At 45.1% G+C, this 16678-nt stretch overlaps 1 protein-coding gene across 2 annotated transcripts in view; it reads right to left on the bottom strand.

Annotated features, from left to right (window-relative positions):
* LARP4 (La ribonucleoprotein 4) overlaps positions 1-16678 on the bottom strand; it is a 102143-nt gene that overhangs the window by 47249 nt on the left and 38216 nt on the right. For both annotated transcript variants that reach the window (XM_068267345.1, XM_068267344.1), the window contains exons 4-7: positions 15810-15897; positions 15152-15288; positions 10899-11002; positions 8757-8867 (exon numbers count right to left, since the gene is read on the bottom strand). In XM_068267345.1, the coding sequence (XP_068123446.1) occupies positions 8757-8867; positions 10899-11002; positions 15152-15288; positions 15810-15897 (440 nt within the window). The remainder of the gene's footprint in view (positions 1-8756; positions 8868-10898; positions 11003-15151; positions 15289-15809; positions 15898-16678) is intronic.

The following is a 16678-nucleotide window of genomic DNA, read 5'->3' as shown; positions in this document are numbered from 1 at the left end:
GCTGAGAACGGCAGCGTTGGAGTGATCTGTGTGCAAGTGGCTGGAGGCATCCCCAGGTATGTATAACATTTTTATCTTTTTTTTGTCTCTGGAACACTAACCACTTAACGACCGCCTGGCAGGTCCAATGGTGTCCATGGAATCGGTCGAGCGGTCATTCCATGCCAGTTCACGGAGGGAGTCTCCGTGAACAGCAGCCTGCGAGCCTCCAATCGCGTCTCGCAGGCTAAATGTAAACACGCGGGGAAGAAATCCCCGGTGTTTACATCGCACGGCGCTGCTGCACAGCAGCGCCGTAAAGGAAAGGAGATCGCCGATCCCCGGCCTCTGATTGGCCGGGGATCGCCGGCATCTAATACGCTGAAGCCTATCAGAGGCGGTGCAGGACGGATCGCCATCCTGTGCCGCCCATGGGAAGGAGGGGAGGGAGGGCTAAAGAGGGAGGCTGGAAATAGCTGCGGAGGGGGGCTTTGTGGAGAAATCCCAACCCCCCCCCCCCTCGACCACACAGAGTGGCGGTGATCAGACCCCCCCAGCAGGACATCCCCCTAGTGGGGAAAAAGGGGGGGGGGGGGGGAGGGGAGATGGCTGAAGGCCCCCCCATTAAAAAAATACCTCAAATCAGTTAAACCCCCCCCCCCCCAAAAAAAAAAACCACACACAAATAGTTGCCTTAGGGGCTCAGCTTTTTTCATCTAGATTTTATGCTGGGAAATTACTTTTACTTTACTACATAGGGGCTTGTAATTATGGACCAGACAAAAGAAAAACAAAACCTATATTTCAAAATATTATATTGTCGTCGTACATTGCGATAGGGACAATTTAAACAGTTTAATAATCGTGACAACCGGGCAAATAAAATGTGTCCGTTTTATCCACAGGAGAAAGTTAACTTTCAAAACTATAGAGGCTGAAAACAGGAATGATTTTTTTTCCATCATTTTATTTTTTCCATTAAAACACATTTAGAATAAAATATTTCTTAGCAAAATGTACTACCCACAAAAAGCCTAATTGGTGGCGAAAAAAAAAAACGAGGTATAAAATCATTTTCTTGTGATTAGTAATAAAGGTATTAGGGAATAAAAGGGAGGAGCACTGACCGGTGAAAATTGCTCTGGTCCGTTAGGGTAAAAACCCTTGGGGGTGAATTGGTTAAAGAGAGGAAAGGCTCTGTGTCCTATAGAGCCTATAGGTCTCCTCAAGGTCCCCATGTCCCCCCATTAGCAGTCTCAACCGATCAGTGGGAGACTGCTCTTTTCCGCATTGGGTGGGCTTCGGGAGTCTTCAGAAGCACACTGACTTCCGAAGGCAGGGAGCTCTGTACTGCGCACGCGCCCTCTCGCGTGTGGAGTACAGAGCTGTCAGTCTTCGGACGCCAGAGTGGTCCAAAGACTTCCAAAGTCTCCTGTGGTGGGAGATTTAAACGGTGAAGACTGCTGGGATACCAGGGGACTGTGAGGATAAAGGGAAGGCTCTATAGGACCCACTCCTTAGGTGATAATCTATTTTTGACTTTTCACTACAGATTCACTTTAAGACTGTTCACTAAAAAGGCAGCCTGCTTTTTCTCACTCTGGGTTACTTTCTACAAAAACTACACCCACAGATGACATTTACACTTTTATGGCTACTAGAAGGAAAGTATGCAGTTTTGCTAACTGTGCATTAGGATTTCAATGAATTAAAAAATAATTTCATGTACAATTACATTGATACAATCAGACACACTTGGGATGCTTTCACATATATACAGTGCATACATGCCTCCAACAGTTTTATCCCATGCATTGTCTGATGCAGCTAACAGCAGGGGTGTTCCACATGCATTTAACTGCACGGCGGGAGATCGGAACATACTTAAAATGATGTTTAAAAACATTACATTGGATCTAATCAGAAATCATAAAAGTTTATTTCGCCAAGCATGAGCGATCATGCCCGGAATTATTTTTGGCACATACATATAGCTCGGGAAGAGAAGACAGAGAAAGACAGAGAAGGAGTACATAGGGTCAGAGATAAGTTACATTTACATAGCGCATAAGATTTACATATACATGCTTCACAGTATCATTTAGAGGCCTAGAGGTGACCAGTGGTTAGTCCTGTTTGCCTTGTGAGGTGGTTAGTACAGTTGCCTGACCGGGAGTGGCGCAACCCGCCCCTCCGCTTGTTTGGGCTTGTACTGATGGAAGTATGTGGAGGGAGTTCAAGTGGCTGACAGCCGATGGAAAAAAGGAGTTTCTATGTCTAGTAGTTTTTGTAGGGATGGCACGAAGTCTCCGGCCCAGAGGGAGCAAACTGAAGTAACGGTGACCTGGGTGCGAGGGATCATATGCAATCCTCAATGCTCTGGATTTCAGTCTCTTGTTGTGCAATAGAGCAAGTGAGGGGAGGGGGCAGCCGGTGACCCTCTCCGCCGACCTGATGACCCTCTGTAGTTTGAGCTTGTCGCTGGCAGTGGCGCCGGCATACCAGACTAACATGGAAGAGCAGAGGATTGACTCAATTGTGGCGGAGTAGAAGCTGACCAGAATTTCTTGGGTCATGCCGGCCTTCCTCAGTTGCCGTAGGAAGAAGAGTCTCTGCTGGGCCTTCCGTTGGATGACAGTGATATTGGACTTCCAGCTGAGATCGCAGGAGATGTTAGTGCCCAGGAGGCGGGCGCAGGGCACTATGGCCACCTCGATGCCATCAATATGGATTGGAGGTGGGGTGGGAGCAGACTTCCTGAAGTCAATGATTAGCTCGACAGTCTTTGCTGTGTTAAGCACCAGCCTGTTCTCCTTGCTCCAGTTGCAGATTCTCTCGACCTGCTGACAGTACTCGTGGATATTATCCTAAGTGACAAGGCCAACGATAGTGGTGTCATCGGCGAACTTGATGACCTTAACTGAGTCAGCCTCCGATCTGCAATTGTTTGTGTAGAGGGAGAACAGCATCGGGGACAGCACACAGCCTTGAGGGGCCCCTGTATTCGTTGTCACTGCTTGGGAGCGGATGTTGCCCAGCCTGACAACTTGGGACCTGTTGGTGAGAAAGTCCGTGATCCACAGGCGTAGGCTTGAGTGAACGCCTAGTGCAGCTAGGTCCTCATGAAGTATGTGCAGACAGATGGTGTTGAAAGACGAGCTTAAGTCAAGGAGAAGTATTCTGACATAAGTGTTCGGCCTGTCGAGGTGGTCATTGATGTGCTCCATGCAGATATTAATTGCATCATCGGTAGACCTGTTTGCTCTGTAGGTGAACTGGTAGGGGTCAAGTAGGGGCGAGGTGGAGAGCTTGAGGTAAGCTAGGACCACGTGCTCCAGGGTTTTCATAATTACAGATGTCAGGGCCACAGGCCTGAAGTTGTTAAGGTCCACAACCCCCTGCTTCTTTGGAACAGGGATGATGGTTGACATCTTGAAGCAAGTGGGAACCTTGCCTTCCTGCAGTGACTTGGTGAAGATGTCGCAGAGGATGGGAGCAAGTTGATGGCAGCAGGTTTTCAGGCAGGTAGGAGATACGTCGTCGGGGCCGGAGGCTTTCCTGGTGCTTAGCGTTAATAGGAGGCGCCGGACATCAGCCTCACTCACCGCCAACGGATTCGGGATGTTGCTCGCAGGGCCTGGAGCGGGGGTGGTCGATACCAGACACCCCACCCGTGCCTGGTTCTCGAACCTACAGTAAAATCTGCTAAGTTCTTTGGCGAGTTGTAGGCTGGGTGCTGCATGTTTGGGTAGGGGCTTGTAGTTAGTGATGGCCTTCAGCCCTTTCCATACAGCCCTGGTGTCCATAGATCGCAGGTGTTCCATCTTTGCAGAGTACTCCTTTTTGGCTGCCCTCAGCTCACGATTTAGGTCATTTCTCGCTCTCCTGTAGTCCTCCCGGTTGCCGGACTTGTGAGCGGCTTCCTTGCTTCTTCGCAGTCGACGCAGCTTGTTTGTGAACCATGGCTTGTTGTTCGGGAACACCTTGAAGGATTTTGTTGGTATGCAGGAGTCCTCGCAGAAACTGATGTATGAAGCGACATCTGCCCATTCATCCAGGTCTGGCGCTTCTAAGGACTTCCAGTCCGTGCAATCGAAGCAGGCTTGCAGTTTCAGCTTGGCCTCCTCAGACCACACTTTGGCGGACTTGATTGTCAGATTTGCTGATTCCAGGCGCCTCCTGTAGGTGGGAATAAGGTGGACGAGGCAGTGGTCCGAGGAGCCGAGGGCTGCCCATGGGACCGCCTTATAGGCATCCTTCAGGGCTGTGTAACAGTGGTCTAGAGTTTTCTGGCCTCTTGTGGGGCAGGCAACATGTTGGTAGTAGCGTGGCATCTCCTGTCGGAGGTTGGCCCTGTTGAAGTCCCCCACGATGATTAACAGTGAGTCCGGGAGGGATGTCTCCCACTGCGAGAAAGTCTCATTGAGGGCCAGCAGGGCAGATTTGACGTCGGCATCAGGAGGGATGTATACACCAGCAAGGACATACGAGGAAAACTCGCGCAGCGAGTATGGCAGCCTACAATGAATTAGTAGGAGTTCCAGGTCAGGGGAGCACTTCTTATCGAGTACTGACGAGGTGGGGCACCATGAGGAGCTGATGTAGAAGCAGATGCCCCCCCCCCCCCTCTTTTCTTCCTGTAGAGGACAGGGTCTCGGTCTGCTCGGATGAGGCTGTAATCCGGGAGAAGGAGGGCACTCTCGGGGATGTCCTCATGTAGCCATGTTTCTGTGAAGCAGAGGGCTGGAGTGCTTCTGCTGAGGTCCTTTCTGTCACAGAGTAGGCGCAGTTCATCCAGTTTGTTGGGGAGGGATTGGACATTGCCTAGGAGGACTGAGGGGATGGCTGAACGGATTCCCTTCTTTCTCAGCCTCGTGTGGGCCCCTGCGCGGCATCCTCTCCGCCGCCGGCCTGCATGTGGTCTCAAAGCTGGATCCAGGACTTGCCGGATGTGGTCCCAGACCTGGTTGGATAGGAGTAGGTCTTCAGGGGGCGAGGGGCCATGCGGCACCCACGTCAGTAGTTGCTCTCTGGTGAAGGTCGTACGTGTGGAGGGGGGTGACGTGGGCAAGCCCCGGTCGCAGGTGTGGGGAGTGGACGGATGCCAGCGTGGGGTGATGGAGCATGGCATACTGGAGCTAAAGGATAGTTCCGCCGAGTGTGTGCAGCACCCTCCCCCAGTTCGGACAGACAGGAGGCAAGAGGCAGCTTAGAGGTGCACATGCCAGTACAGAGATCAGTCCCAGCCAAGCAGCCCTCCACACAGTCAGAAATGTACATCCAAGCAGGGCAGGTAGTGGAAAGCACAACAGTTATTTCATAGCCAGGTCGAGCAATTCATAGCCAGGTCGAGCAAATCATAGCCAGGTCAAGCATAAGTATCGCAGGCGAGCATGCAGGCTAGGTGCATCACCCAGAGGTGCAGTACAGTGGGCTAGGCCCTGGGGGAACAGTTTAGTAGGCTAGGCTCCGGGGGATCCCAGAAAAAAAAAAAGCGGACAACAGTGGGGGCAGCAGACAGATATATGCAGTGGGGCCTTACCCTTGCTGGTTGGCTGTGAGTATAGCAGCAGGCTGTGAGCTGGGGGGCCTTTCCTGCAGTGGTGGGGGCCTGGTAGCGGCCGCCTCGGTGGCGGCAGGAGGCCAGCCACGGTGACGGCAGGAGGCCAGGAAGGAGGCCAAAGGTTAGCGGCTGGCTTCCGCAGCGGTGGGGGCCTGGTGGTGAGAGGCCTTATCTGCAGCGGTGGGAGCCTGTAGAGGACGCCTCGATGACCGGCGAGAGGCCCGCGGCTGACTCTCTGCAGCGGTGGGGGGGCCTGGTGGGGGTCGTCTCAGTGGTCGGTGGGAGGCCAGGGGTCAGCGGATGGTTCTAAAGGTGGAGAGTCGGCTCTCCCACAGGGCCTGTGGCTCCACCGGCGGCTGGTGAGTCGGCTCCTCCACGTGGTGAGCCGTAGGATCGTTCGGCGGAGGTGCCCTCTAGCAGACCAGAGATCCGCGGCTGGCTCACCTTCAGCTGTCGAGTCGGCTCGCTTGATCCCCGGCAGCTGGTGAAGAGTCGGTTCCTCCAAGGGGGGCGGAAGGGAGAGTCGGCGGCGGCCGGCTCTCTGCAGCTGGTGAGTCGGCTCCTCCACGGGGCCGGGGGATCGTCAGGCTGCAGGCATCCGATCTCCCCCTGGCTCCTGCAGGCGAGTCGGCTCCTCAGATATGTCGGATTCCTGGGCTCCGGATCGGTCCCGCATACGCTCCACGTGGGTCAGGCAAGTGCCCGGACGGTTGGGGCGGATTTAAGCTTGCAAAACTTCCGCAGGTAGCAGCTGTAACTGCCTTCTGCTAGCTGCACTATGTACACTGCACTATATACACTATACAAAAACTAAAACTAAAACTCTAATCTATGCTATATGAAGAGAAAGCAGGGGAAAAGCAGGAGCTCTGTGCCGGGGCAGCCCTCACGAGCGCCCACCGGATGTGGTCAGGTATTGATCCCCCACCCCCAATCATGCTCAGAGGAGAACTCCCAGCAGCAGCCATTCAGTCATGAGGCGCCCCAAAGAACATCTTTGTGCACCAGTGAAGCATACCCAGGTGACAACAGCAGTGTCACCTGATGCAGAATTGCATTGGAAGCCAGCGAATGACTGCTCACTGGCTTCTACAGTATGTGGATGAGTGGTGCCAGCACTGCTATTCTATATGGGGACTGCTGATATTGAGGGGTGCAGTGGGCAACATCTAGAAGTTATACATTTTTGTTTGGGGGGCCAGTGAAAAAGCCTTGGGGGGCCGCATTCGGCCTGCGGGCCTTAGTTTGAGGACCACTGCTTTATACCGTACCTTCCGAGTCTATGGACAATCTATACTTCATTTCTGTTATAGTTGTAAAGCAACCCATCACTTCTATAGCATTACTGTAAACTGCTAGAACACAGAAAAAGCTAAGGATGTGTTCAGGGGGTGTTAGAGGTTAGGTTTTTAGGATGGGAGTGTTTGGGGGTTACATTTGTGTCAACAATAACTTTAAAGAGACTCTGAAGCCTCAAAAAAAAATAATAAAAATATATTTATTTTTTTTACTTCAGAGTCTTCAGCGTTAATGCCCTACCTGAAACTCTGCCTGGGGGTGGCAGAGCTTAGCGCTGTAGCTCTGCCTGAAGACCAATCAACCCGCGCTGATCGCTGCCTCTCCCCGCCCCCTCAGTGAAAGAAGACAGAGGGGCGGGGGGAGAGGCGGCGATCAGCGCAGATTAACGGGAGTAGAGGGAGAGCTACTGCCCAAAGCTCTGCCTCTGCACGGAAGCAATCCCTAAATCTTCCCCTGGGGATTTCAGGGGGATTAAGCGAGAGTTCAGCCGCAGGCATGCCGACATAGAGAGCAGATCAGGCACTGACTAAAGTCCTGAGTATAACACCTGCATGCTTGTGATTGAAACCAAATCAGAAGGAAATAGTCAGGCAATTAGAATAGTATAATATATATATATATATATATATATATATATATATATATAGGCAGTCTCCAAATGTATCTTGCTAAAGGGTCACTTTAACAGTGTCAGACTTCACTTAACCCTGTAGATGTCTCACTTCACTGTTTATTGAAAAGCTTAAAAAGAAAACCGATACAGTGGTCAGTGCCAACTGCTTAGGCTGTTTATGAACTTCGGATGCGTCTGCATATCTCTCCACGGAACTTTAAACCTCTGTGTGTAACCCTTCCAATGCTGGTCTAGTAAAAAAAAAAATGCTGGTTGCATATAATATGCTGTAAATAATGTTTTAGAGCAAAGTTGAAATGCAGGGTTATATTCCGCTTTAAGGGCCAAGGTCCTCACACTTAGCACAGTTCAAATTAATTGATAGAACTGAACAGAGTGTGGTTATATCAAGTAAAACAAATTCCTCCATTTTCCAGTCCTTCCTGGACACTGGTGTGGATATGACTCTTGAGGACTGGAGTTTGACAGCCCTGGCCTAGCTGAAAGGAGGCCAAGTTATTTTTGATTTATATAGCGCCAGCATCTTCCGTGGCGCTGTACAATAGGTCTCCTTGATCCTTTCCTTCAGCTTTGTAAAGGCACTGGTCTATATTCCAACTAGGGATGGTCAATGAGATGGAAATAATTCCAAGTTCAAGTAGATTTTATATAAATTTGCATGCAAATGCAGCTTGAAAATGTACCTATGGAAAGCCACTGTCTGAATTGATTGGTCTATTTTCAACTGCATATATTTGCAGAAAAAACTAAGAAATCTGAACAAACTCAGAATTGGGGCAGAGCTGTACACAAGCCAGATTCTTGGCAGGAGAGCAATCCACTCTAGCATGTGTATTTGGCAAACTATGATGTCACACTGGCATGAGGTATTTGAAAAACGCTAATTTCCAGTCAACAAATTACATATAAACTGCTTGGATAATTAAAACACATTAAACCATCAATCAGCCCCAGGCACAAAGGTCACTAAAGTCAAAGCAAATGTCAGTCTGGTTTCTCAATGTAGCTATGGATGGCAATTGTCATGTTAAACAAGAGGTTTGGGCACTGGAGGAAAGAGTGAAAAAGCTGGGAAGTGCTTGCCAACCTTAATTTTATGGAGGTGCCAAAAATCAGAAAAACACTGCATCAGACTTTCTGGAATTACTGATCATTTGGAGTCAGTCATTAAAATAATACACACACAGTGAACATTCACCAACAGGTCACACTACAGAGCACTGAATTCTGAGACTTGACTTCAGTATTCTCTAAAGACATGAAATAACAGAAGAGACTTACCTGCTGTGCATCGGTATCAGACTGGAATGTAACATACCAGTTGTTATTGTGAGCAAACTCACAACTTATTACTTTGGGACAATTTTCATGATCAAATAGTGCTTTCACTTCCTGTAATAAAAAAAACACTGGGCTGTAATTGTCAGAATTTGCAGACTGTGCATTATTTCTAAACATTCTACTTCAGAAGCCCATTGGGATAGAAAGCAGTCAGTCAATTCCCCCAAATGTGTTCCTTTTGTGCAGCATCCACCCTTTACAGATTGCCAAAGAGATTAAATTATCGCCAGTTTCCTGCAATTAACATTGTGATCTTGATCAGCAACAAGTGATGACCACATACAGCAAAGTCCCCATTATCCTAAACTTAGGCAACCGGAAGCCTCAACTAACCGGCATGCCTGAGGGGATAATGGGGACTGTGTTTTGGGGGATTTGCATGACATTAAATACTTAAGAGAATCCAGAAGTCTAACCTTCTGAGAGGCTGTGTATGGCTCCCTGCATGTCAAATAACCAGGCGCGGGTCAGGTGATACGCTGGGAGACTTAACCACTTAAGCCCAACTGGACGAGATTTCTCGTCCAGTTGGGCTGCGCGCGCTCCCGCGGGCCCCCCCGTGCGCGCCCCTGCTGCTGGCCGCTAGATTACCGATCAGTGAAAGGGATTATAAATCCCTTTCGCTGATCGGACCCCCCCGGAGAAAAGCCGACAGCGTCTCTTCAGATGCTGCGGCTTTTCTGAGCTCTGGGCTCCTTTCTTCTGCCTGGGAGCGAGATCGATCGCTCCCAGGACTTTTGAATTCTGGCCATCTTGTGGCCAAATAGCAAATTACACCTGTAAAAAAAAAAAATTTCAAATTAAACATATAAATATATTAAAAGAAAACCTGTTTACCTCCCACACCAAAAAATACCCACATACAAGTTTAAATTAAAAAAAAATTAAAAAAATTACAATAATAAAAAAAAAACATAAATAGTTACCTAAGGGTCTGAACTTTTTAAATATGCATGTCAAAGGAGTATATCAATATGATTTAATAAATTATGGGCTTCTAAACAGTGATGGATGCAAAACGGAAAAAATGCACCTTTATTTCCAAATAAAATATTGTCGCCATACATTGTGATAGGGACATAATTTTAACGGTGAAATACCCGGGGCATATGGGCAAATACAATACGTGAGTTTTAATTATGGAGGCATGTATTATTTTAAAACTATAATGGCTGAAAACTGAGAAATAATGAATTTTTTTCCATTTTTTTCTTATTCTTCCTGTTAAAATGCATTTACAGTAAAGTGGCTCTTAGCAAAATGTACCACCCACAGAAAGCCTAATTGGTGGCGGAAAAAACAAGATATAGATCAATTAATTGTGATGAGTAGTGATAAAGTTATTGGCAAATGAATGGGGGGTGAAAGTTGCTCGGATGTAAAAAAATGTCAACCCTTCGGGCTTAAGTGGTTAAGGTGCGTAAACACATGCGACTATAGTCGTTTGTAACGATCGTTCCCCGATCTTTACTAACGACGATCGTTACAAAAAACGAACCACCGACTATTAAGACAAACGACGAACGAGCCAAATCGCTACAAAAGAAATTTCTGTCTCGGCGGATTTTAACCAACGACGATCGTTTGCAAAAGTAGTACATCGTTGCAAACGGTCATTCGTACTAGGCTTGACGTGCGCATTTCACTATTTCTCCCTGAAACTTCTCATTTTTATGCGCAGGCGCAATAGTTGCTTTACGTGATGTAACGTTCGTTCTAACGATCAGATCGTTACACACTTAAAAACTAACTTTACTCAGGTCGTTCTTTCATCAATTAAAAGCTCGTTCGTCGTTCTCAACGAACGATCGTTGTCGCATGTGTGTACGTAGCATTACACAGAGGATGCTGGAAAGCCGCCAGGAGCTACAGGGAGGCTAGAAGATGGTGCTGGAGGCTCGGTGAGTAATGTTGCACAGGGCAGAGGGTTGGGGGGGGGGGTTGCTTTTTTGGCCTGTTACTAAAGCGGCAAGCACAGGCATCCGGCGGCCCTCGCCAATGCTGGATACTGGGGGCTTTGCTGTATGATGAGAGGGACAACTGTATATTTGAAATACAGCCGAGATGTGTTGACCATCATACCTCTACAGGAGTTGTTTCAGGGATTTCACGAAGAATGATAATACATCGCTTATGATTTGGTCTGACTTTCTCGCCTTTTTCATCCACTTGCACCACAGGAGTAGCTAAAATAAAAAAAAAATAAAAAAAAAAAATAAATAAAGACAGCAAGAGGGATAAAGAAGGTCCAAGTAAACAAAAAAAACAAAAAAAAGTCAAATTTCAATAATAAATCAGGTATATATATATATATATATATATATATATATATATATATATATATATATATATACATATACATATATATACATACATATACATATACATATATACACATATACATATACATATATATATATATATATATATATATACATATACATATACATATATACATATATATATATATACATTATATATATGTATATATATATATATACATATACATATACATATATATACATATACATATATACATATACATATACACATATACATATATATATACATATACATATATATATATACATATACATATATATATATATACATATACACATATACATATATATATACATATACATATATATATACATATACATATATATATACATATATATATACATATACATATATATATATACATATACATATATATATATATATACATATACATATACATATATATATACATATATATATATATATATATACATATATATATACATATACATATATATATATACATATACATATACACATATATATACATATACATATATACATACATATATATACATATATACATACATATACACATATATACATACATATATATACATATACATACATATACATACATACATATATATATATATATATATATATATATATATATATATATATATATATATATATATATATATATATATAAAGTTGATGAACTATAAACCAGTTTCATGTGGCAAGAGAGCTTTGGAAACTTGACACAGCTCAGAGATAGATGAATAGATACCAGGCTACATATCCCAGCACTCATGCATTATAGTAGAAACCATGTGTCTACTTGAGAAGGTGGGACTTAATTCACAGGTGGTAAGGAACTGTCATACATTACTCCACTAACAGATTAACCACTTTACCCCCGCCCGTACGAATTTCTCCGTCCCTTTTTCCATCCTTTAACCCCCAGGGACAGAGAAATCCGTACTTTCCGCGCTCCCGCCGCTGCCCGCACTCCCGCTCGTAAACACGCCGCCTGCCGCTAGTAAAACCGCCGCCCGCCCGGAGATCAATGACCGGGAAAATCCATTCCCGTTCGTTGATCTAAGCCCCGCAATGATCCGCTGCTCTCCGATGAACAGCGCGATCATTGTGAAAAAAAAAACACTTACCCAGCCTCCAAGTACTTCCTCCAAGCGGCCGGAAGGACGCTTGGAGGTCGCATTAAAAACAAGAAGTTACTTAGTAATTTAAAAAAAAAAAAAAAAAAAAAAATTTACAATAAAAAAAAAAAAATACATAGTTACCTTAGGGACTGAACTTTTTAAATATTTATGTCAGGGGGGTACAACACTGTTACTTTATAAACTATGGGCTTGTAATTAGGGATGGACGCAAAACTGAAAAAAATGCACCTTTATTTCCAAATAAAATATTGGCGCCAATTGTGATAGGGAGATAATTTAAACGGTTTTATAACCGGGACAAAAGGGCAAATACATTTCATGGGTTTTAATTACAGTAGCATGCATTATTTAAAAACTATAATGGCCGAAAACTGAAAAATAATGATTTTTTTCCCCCACATTTTTCCTATTTTCCCATTAAAACACATTTTAGAATAAAATAATTCTTGGCATAATGTCCCACCTAAAGAAAGCCTAATTGGTGGTGGAAAAAAGATAAAGTTCGTTTAATTGTGATAAGTAATGATAAAGTTATAGACGAATGGAAGGAGCGCTGAAAGGTGAAAATTGCTCTGGTGGTCAGGGGGTAAAACCCCTCAGTGGTGAAGTGGTTAAGGTCTGGAACCCACTGGAGCACTTTGTGATTAGAAAAGCTCTTGTGAATGTAATGCTATGGGGCTGATCCCACTAGAGCATAAATGACAAACTCCGGCCTGCAGGCCAAATTTGGCCCTCAGCAATTAAATTTGGCCCCCAAAGTGGTTTCCCCACTTTGCATTATGTTTGGCCCACTCCACCAGGGAACTTTATAAGGGAGGAAGGTGGCTAGTAGACATTGAGGTTGGCCCGCAACTAGGTCCCAGCGATCAGTTTTGGCCCACTTGAGTTTGACACCCCTGCACTAGAGAGATGTGATTTTATAAAAAAAAATCCCCCATAGCATTGCATTAGGAAGAGCCTTTTCAAATCACTATTGCTTAGAAAAGGCTTCTAACGGGCTTGAGCCCTAAAGGTGGGTACACACATCAGATAAAAGTCTTTGGAAAATGAAAGATCACAGACAAATTTTACCCCCTTCCATGTCGTAGGAGCCATACCTCCACAGACTATTCTATTGAGCTGAACTCCCTATCACATAAAAATCTTTGCAAGATGCTGTACACATGCAACAGATCAGTATCTGCAAAAGATCTCTTCCTGCAAAATGCATTCATAGTCTATATCTGCAGATCTCATACACACCTTCTTTAACCATTTCTGCCACCCAGATGTGATCCTCACATCCGGGTGGCTGCTCTGCTGCGGTGCCGCGCTCCCGTGATGTCCCCGGTAGCCCTGGGATTAGTGAACGGGAACATGGTTCCCAATGACCGATCCGTGTCCCCAGCAGAAAAACTGAAGCGCTCTAACTAGAGCCTTCAGTCTTTTTTTTTTTTTTTTTTTGCAGAAAAAGGCCCCGTCCCCCTTGTGCTTCCAGTTAGCGAGAAGCACAAGGAGAGAAAAAAAAGCTCAAGGTGACCATCTTGTGGCCAAATAGTAGAACTACATCTACTTTTTTTTTACATTACAATTTACACATATAACATTAAAAATTAAATTTCCCACTCCAAAATATTACCCAATACAATTTTTAACGGGGGGGGGGGAAATAAGAATAAAAAATAACCGTTAACTAAGGGTCTGAACTTTTTAAATATGCATTTGAAGGGGGTATACTACGAACATTTTTTAAATTATAAGCTTGTAAATAGTGATGGTCGCAAAATGGAAAAATGCACCTTTATTTCCAAATAAAATATTGGCGCCATAAATTGTGATAGGGACAACATTTAAAGAGTCTGAAGCGAGAATAAATCTCGCTTCAGACCTCATAAATAGCAGGGGCACGTGTGCCCCTGCTAAAACGCCGCTATAGCGCGGCTTAACGGGGGTCCCTTCACCCCCAAATCCCCCTCGATACACCCGGGGAGCGCTTCCTGGTTGGGGCAGGGCTAACCGCCGCAGCCCTGCCCCACGCGCGTCTGTCACACGTGCCCCTGCTAGCGCGTATCTCCGCCTCTCCCCCGCCCCTCTCAGTCTTCCTTCACTGAGAGGGGCGGGGGAGAGGCGGCGATGCGCCGCTGACAGACGCGACTGGAGGCAGGGCTGCAGCCGTTAGCCCTGCCTCCAGGAAGGGAAATTCTGCGACCTTTTTACGACACACTTTTGCGGGGGGTGGGTTGGGGGTGAAGGGACCCCCGTTTAGCCACGGGATAGCGGCGTTTTAGCAGGGGCACACGTGCCCCTGCTATTTATGAGCTCTGAAGCGAGATTTATTCTCGCTTCAGAGTCTCTTTAAATGGTGTCATAACCGAGACAAACGGGCAAATAAAACACATAGGTTTTAATTATGGTAGCATGGATTATTTTAAAGCTATAATGGACGAAAACTGAGAAATAATGAATTTTTACATTTTTTTCTTATTAATCCTGTTAAAATGCATTTATAAAAAAATAATTCATAGCAAAGTGTACCATTGGTCTGTGATCTTTCATTTTCCAAAGACTTTTATCTGATGTGTGTACCCACCTTTAGAATGATTAATAGGTGCAAATTTACAGGCAAGCACAACTAGATAATGAGTCTGAACATGAAAATACCAATTTCCAAAAAATACTTCTAAATTTCCACTAATCCACAATACTATAGGTACTTAGGAAGTGCATTTGATTGGCCTAATTCTACTCTGCATGTAATTTACATAACATTTGTAAGAAAGGTGTAATTATTAGACTCAGACATCTCAAATTGAGAGACAGGGATCTATGAATCCAATATGGAGATTCACTCCTCTCCATTACTAACTAAATAGCAGTTTTACTTACAGCGGAGAACTTCAACAATGAGGTCCATGTCAGTGGTCAGTTTCTTTATTCCTTCCATGTTTGCAATCGTCCAGATAGGTACGAACTGATCACTGTCCATTTGTGACATAAGATACAAATCTTTTGATAGGTTCTCTCTGATAAAAGAAAAAGCATACATGCAAGTAAAGCAACATTTCTGGAATTTGGACTCAGGTCAAGATCTATACACATAAACCGTGTAAGACCCCTCCCCCCTGGCACAGGCAGGGATTGCCCTGATACTGGTTAGTGTGCTTGCTGGTTGCTTGAGAGGTCAAGCAACCAACACTAAATGTAAACTAACCACACCGGTGCTCAGTGAAAACTGTATCCTTGTGGGATCATTCTCACTGCAGCCTTTAATTTGCATTAATCCCAAACCTGCAGCATGCAACATTTTGGCAGCGATTGTGATGCAATTCTCATTCTCTTGAATGGTAATCTCAAAATGCAACTAACAAAAAAAACCACAAAAATTCACGATGCAAAAATAAGTAAATAAAATAAAAATATGCAATTGCTAGGCAATTGTGTTTTGCAAGCATAGTGTGAACCAGACCAAAAGCTCTTCACACAGCAACTTACTAGTATGCACCCTCAATGGACAGTAGACCAACTATTATGCACATCAAAGTACCTTGAAAAGCAAAACTCAAGTTGTTTCTTCAAACACTCTTTAAGGTCTTCTGCAGAAACTGCCTGTGGAACTGCTGAAGTGCCATCACCTTTGTAAAGAAGGAAAAAGCATGATTTAAAAGGAAATTATAAAACTTTAAAAAAACAAAGCCTCACTTTTCACAGGTAACCTGTATATGTTTAATACAATTTTCAAATCACACTAACAGCTCAGAACTAGACTTCACACGTTTCGTGAACAAACTTTTACTTCCTCAGGAGAAGTGGTGCACACATGCTGCTATGCAACAGGAAATGTAATGGAACTTATTGGAAAAATGGCTCTTGATCCTGAAATCTGTGACTCTGCAAGATTTTCTGCATATACCGTTTTATATGCCAAAATAATAAAAGGGCTGTTGGGCAGACCAGATCTAGTCCAATGGATTGCTAGTGAAAAATAAATAAAATATAAACGGGACAACCAGACTCTGGATTTTCAGGCAAGAGAATAAAGACCAGCGCCATGTCAGAGAAAAAATTTAAGGGTGTATGTGGTCTAAAGAAACGTACACACTTTAGATTTCCGACTGACATTAACCACTTGCCGACCGCACACTCATACCATGCGGCGGCAAAGTGGTAGCTGGAGGACCAGCGACGCACATCTGCGTCACCAGGTGCCTCCCTAATTAATCAGGAAAGGGCGCTCGCGCGAGCGGCCGTTTCATAGATCACGGAGCAGGTCTCCGTGAATAGCCTGCGAGCCGCTGATCGCGGCTCGCAGACTAAATGTAAACGCAGGAGAAGTTTGTCTCCTTTGTTTACATTGAACGGCGCTGCTGCTGCGCAGCGCCATAAGGCAGATCGGCGATCCCCGGCCAATCAGCG

Source organism: Hyperolius riggenbachi, chromosome 2, assembly GCF_040937935.1.
Source record: "Hyperolius riggenbachi isolate aHypRig1 chromosome 2, aHypRig1.pri, whole genome shotgun sequence".
NCBI classification, from domain to species: Eukaryota; Metazoa; Chordata; class Amphibia; order Anura; family Hyperoliidae; genus Hyperolius; species Hyperolius riggenbachi.
This window is presented reverse-complemented; position numbering and strand designations above follow the sequence as displayed.